This window comes from Cupressus sempervirens, chromosome 10, assembly GCF_028749045.1.
Source record: "Cupressus sempervirens isolate cs-2001-9-10 chromosome 10, ASM2874904v1, whole genome shotgun sequence".
Lineage (NCBI taxonomy): Eukaryota > Viridiplantae > Streptophyta > Pinopsida > Cupressales > Cupressaceae > Cupressus > Cupressus sempervirens.
Window position 1 is genome coordinate 251,605,945 of NC_143127.1, and position 5,356 is coordinate 251,611,300.

Below are 5,356 nucleotides of genomic sequence, written 5' to 3' on the forward strand. Positions count from 1 at the left end.
AAAGAAAATGGACGAAAAATCTTCTTCTACAATTTATGTTTGTCATATAAATATCCATATGAATTTACAGTAATAACGATTCAAGAAATTGTTCCGCTGAAGTGAGGATTACAGTTTGAGAAATGAAGATGAATGATAGATGCCCCTCCAAAGAAGTGAAATCTGAAATCAATATTGTTTATCTGTGTTAGAAATCGTCAAACCTTCTTCCACATCACCGTGCTGTTATAACCAAACTACACGAGGTGTTGCATATTTCCTTTGATGTCGCTAAGAGATAGAAACGTCCTCCTTTAGACTAGGTCACCATAGTCATCCACTTACCTCAATCTAGAACATTCTCTTTACAGTATAGAGTTGATGGGAGTCTATAAATTAGAAGCAAATCTGCAGTAGATGCATCTTTCAATCACAGAGATTTATGAGTGAATAAAATAGTTTCATTTTCTGAGTTCTTTCCTTCATAAAAATCAATAAACAAAGATCTATCGCCAGTCATGTGAGATGATGCCCCTGAATCTAAAATCCATTCTTTATTAGAATCTGAAGCAAAGTATCCCCATTTAACACTAGATTTACTTTTGGGTGTAGCAATTACCTCCTCATTTGATTTCTCTTGTCTTTTTAAAGAGATAGCTACGAAACTATGATTATCCTTCTTTCCATCCTTAAACCTTTCTTGCTTGGGCTTATATTGCTGCCTTTCATTGTCCCTCTTCTTCAAACAAAACTTCTCCATGTGATTCTCACCTCCACAATACCTGCAAATAAAAGGCTTTCTTCCAGCTTGCTTTTCTGCACCATCATTTCTAGAAAAATGATTAGAACCTTCATGATTTTGAAATTTATTATTTCCTCTCCAATTCTTTTTTCCATCATTTCTAAAAAATTTACTTTTGGCTGTAAAAAATTTTCAATAATCTGCAAGGGTTAGATAACACATAACAAATTTATTTTTAAAATAGGTCAATATTCTATATCAAGTACTATGATCCATTTTGGAATGAAAAGGATTAGTGAAACGCATGTCGAAACTTGATTCACTTTGTTGTAAATATAGAATATACAAAAATAATTCAATAATCTGAAAATGCTTGTGAATCAGACCTAAACAATCGTAAGAAAATAGAAATAGAAATATAATTTTATATATTGGTTAAATATTTCGATTATATAGATATGGGCAACTCTGATTTTTATAGTTGATCACAATACTATAATGGACTTGATTGTCTATTAAGTTTTACAAATAGGAAGCGGTACAGTATATTCAACTCCAAGATGAAACTGTGTCCAATTACATTAGAAACAAATATTAAGCATTAAATAGACCACCATCCTGGCCAATTATACTATAATTAATTAATCCCTCTATCTGAATATATTAGATTGAAATCTAGCCATGAAGGCTACAATAATTAAGGCTACATGTACATAGGCATATATGATTTGAAATGATGGTTCAGCCAATGATTATATAAATTCCAATTGCAATAAGCAAAATAGTAATGAGAGCAAAGAAAATAATGGTATGTATAAAAATAGAGAGACCACTGGTCTGCATGTTCCCGAACTCTATGAAGCGTCCCTTTGCAGCAAGTTGGAACAGCAGCCCTGGTGACAACACCACAAATAGAATTGTTCCCACTATCTCGGGTGCCCAATCCCGACCCATTTCTTCTCCTCCTCCTCCTCTTCTTCTTCTCTGCACACGAAACTCAGTGTAACCTACTCATGGGAAGGCTTGTGGGTATGGGATTGTTAATTATATGAAGAGATGTGCCAGCCTAACAACATCTTTGAAATGAACGCCTGCCTTGGATTTAATTTTGGTTTGAGTCTTGGGCATTCATCTGATGGGCATTATAAAATGTAAACAACCATTAGCCGGCATGAACTAAAAACAAAATTCTTTGACAAGAAGTTTTGGCATCCTCTCATCGCCCAATCAACCTCGTCATAGGGTAACATCAAGCTCTATCTCTTATTGAATTTCCAATAGTTTGGGCTAGGGTTTTCTAGTTTTTAAAATAATAATATAATGTTCAGGGCAGCAATCATGTTTATGAAGATTTAGTTTAGGTACTTTGTTGTGAGATTTAAAAGTAGAATAACAATAAAATGAAGTAATTATTATAATTTGTAGACTTATATTTTCAAAAAATCATGTTATGGAAAATTGAAAGAAATGGAAAAATAAATTAGATCAATTTTTTAAATAAAATTAAGTTTCAAATTTTTATTTTTTATTTTTTTGAAAATAGATTAAATTTAAATTATTAGTATTGTAGGACTTTATAGTCTAATAAATGTTAGATTTTAAGATTGAATCTAAAATAAAAGTATATAATAAATGTTGTGTATTCTATTTCTATATTTTATTGTTATTCTTATTACTTGTCTTTGTATGGAGCAAAATAAATGCTTTCTTTTTTATTTTTTCAATATGAAATAGTCAAGTGTTGTCATTGGTGGAAATTAACTCACTAATTAAACACAATTGAATCTAATAGTATTGCATACTACAATAGTCTACCAAGATAGGACTACTTGGGCAATCTTATACACTCAAACTAAAACCTATATTTTATTACATCCCAAAAAAGAACAAGTCAATGTTGAAAGATTATTTTTATTACTTAGTTACTATTTATTCAATATTTTAAATTGATAGACATTATCCATGGTATAAACTACCTTGAGAAAATATTTTAAACCTCAATTCTAATATTAAGCCTATATATAAAAATTATAAAATTTAATTATACTATGAAATATTTATTACATATATGAAAAATATAAAGTATAACATTTAATTAATATATATATATTTTTTCAATTACACATTACCAATGACTTATACTAAAATGTTCTTTTAAATATATATCCATTTATAAAGAAAACCATTTCTAACTATCCCATAAAACAAACACAACAAACACATTTCATATATTCTTAACAACTTCACTTAAATAAGTGATATTTTAGGAAAAACTATTCACTTCCTCTGTGAATACTTACAAACACTATTCACTTCCTCCAAGAATAATTACAAGCTCCACATTCAAGAGGTACAATGCTAATGCTAATCAATGAAGCTATCAAGCATAACAAAAATTTAAGACTTTAGAATAAATTAAAACTCAACTAATTTGGTCTAAGTGGTAGACATATGACCTAATTAAAAAATTAAATAAAATCAATTTGTTCTGTCAAAGGAATATATCCTTATAATTTACATTCTCTTAATCAAATGGAAGAAAACATATCTTTGCACATTTTACTATAAACGTATTTAATTTTTTAATCCTTTTTTCTAGTCCTCTAAAAATATTGTATAAATTTCCGATAACACTATTACATTCTCAATTAACTATAAAGTCACACTACACTTGTATATACATGAAAAATTTCTAAATACTACTCAAGACATGAATTTTTTCTTGATGTTGTTATTATTTCATTCTATTATAAAAAAATTATTTGAGTAATTATGTTCATAGATGCTTCTCCCTTATCCCATTGTCATTTAAATGCTTATACAAACCTTAAATTTTGATTAAAAAAAATAATTGCACAACAAAAATAGCTACTAAAATTTTATTGATACAAATTTAACTATCCATACTTTAGTTTCTAAATAAATGCAAAGTTGAATGGTCACATGACTATTGGGCTTCTCATGACTCTTCATTTGAAGAATGTATGTAAATATATAAATGAAGATATTAAATATAAAATGATTCCCTTCCAGAGTTGCACATTAAAATAAATCTAATGCTCTCATCAAAAAATTCCAAGAATTTTTGGTGTTGCTCCCATCCTAGAATTTCTAGTGTTGCAAGTATCATACTTATCTTGTGCAATTCACAAGTATCACTATGAGAAGTAAATAGAAATAGAGGCATCTTTGTTTTCATTTATAGAGCGTACAAAGATACACTATCTAATTTACATGGCTAGTTTTTGCCTCCATGGTTTTCACTATACATGGAAATGGAAAGGGCATGTATAGTTCTGAATCTTTATTGTTGGAAAAATTGGATGCAAATTGATTATGGATGGATCAATGAATCCTGTTGGAAGAAAGTGAATAGGATGTTGACAAGGTTGTAGAAGCCTCCAAGTTTTCATGTCAAACATGAAAATGGTGGATCAACATTATGATGTTTGATTGAAGTAATTGATGACTACTTGTTTTGATTGGAACATGAAAGTGTCACAAGTCTTCTCTATGTTAGAGAAAGAAGGGGAACATTAAACGAGATGGTTGAATTCTATTAGAAGTACTATGTGAGCCTATTGAACTCTAGCTATGAAGAGTTACACTATAAGGAGCATTGATCAAGTTGAGTTCTATTTTAAGTCCTCTTAGCATAAAGGGGGAGTATGTAGAAGAACTGATTCTTAAGAGTCAGTTACATTTAGTTGCATGCATGGAAGAATATGTGTGTGTCTCTATTATGTACAAGTTTAGTTTGATCAACAAATATATTTATTATTTTTAATAAAGCGTGAAGTCCACGTGTTTCATATCTATAGTTCAATTTTTGGAGAGTGTATATTAAATATATTGATAATGCATGTTGTTGTAATCTACAAAGAGTTTATTAGTAATTAATAATATTAGATTCCCACAATCCATTTCTAGTGATTTATTTTTTCTTCTAGATTTGATTGTGTATATTTTTTTGACATCAATGTTTCAGATCACACTCTGTGATCCATCATCAAGATGAAAGAAGGATGTAAGATGCATACAGACTAGCCTAGCCAAGAAAAGGAAAAAGGTAAGAAGAGAGAAAGAGCATGGAACACTAAGAAGAGAAAGAGAGAGATAAAAAGTAGAAATATTAATAAAAAATACCTCTAAACCAGTAACTAGGAACAAAAAGAAGAATAAAAATGCAAGTAAGAAAGAAAGTAAAAATACAAAAAAGAGGGCAAATTAAAATAGTTAAAGAAAATGAAAATGAACAAACTAATGGAAAGGGGACACAATATAAATATACAGAGGATGATATGTATGTATGTATGTATGTAGAACTTGAGACAAATTCCAAAGCATAAATAATTGTTGGACTAACTGCCAATGCTCCCCTTCGAGATTCGTGACATGGGTTAACTGCCTCCTATGTTCTATAAGTCTAGTGGCTATATCGGGCATTGATAGGTCAACCTTTTGTTACAATGACAACTCTAGCTTGTCATACGTTCGAATCTCCTTGGGTAATGCTATGGGGGGATTGTTGGACTAACTACCAATATTCCCCTTAAAGATTTGTGACATTGCTTAACCGCCTCCTATGTTCTATAAGTCTAGTGGTTTTATCAAGTATTGATAGGTCAATCTTTT

General features: G+C 29.9%; 1 protein-coding gene across 1 annotated transcript; it reads right to left on the bottom strand.

The window, feature by feature from the left end:
• Positions 1–1,462: 1,462 nt before the first annotated feature.
• Positions 1,463–1,675, bottom strand: LOC149533573 (uncharacterized). The gene has a single exon (XM_089806004.1). It carries the CDS (start codon positions 1,673–1,675, stop codon positions 1,463–1,465), a length of 213 nt encoding a protein of 70 aa, XP_089662130.1.
• Positions 1,676–5,356: the final 3,681 nt, after the last annotated feature.

Excerpts from the sequence above, each read along its gene's own strand:
- LOC149533573 (XM_089806004.1), bottom strand. The coding sequence starts at position 1,675 with ATGGGTCGGGATTGGGCACCCGAGATAGTGGGAACAATTCTATTTGTG.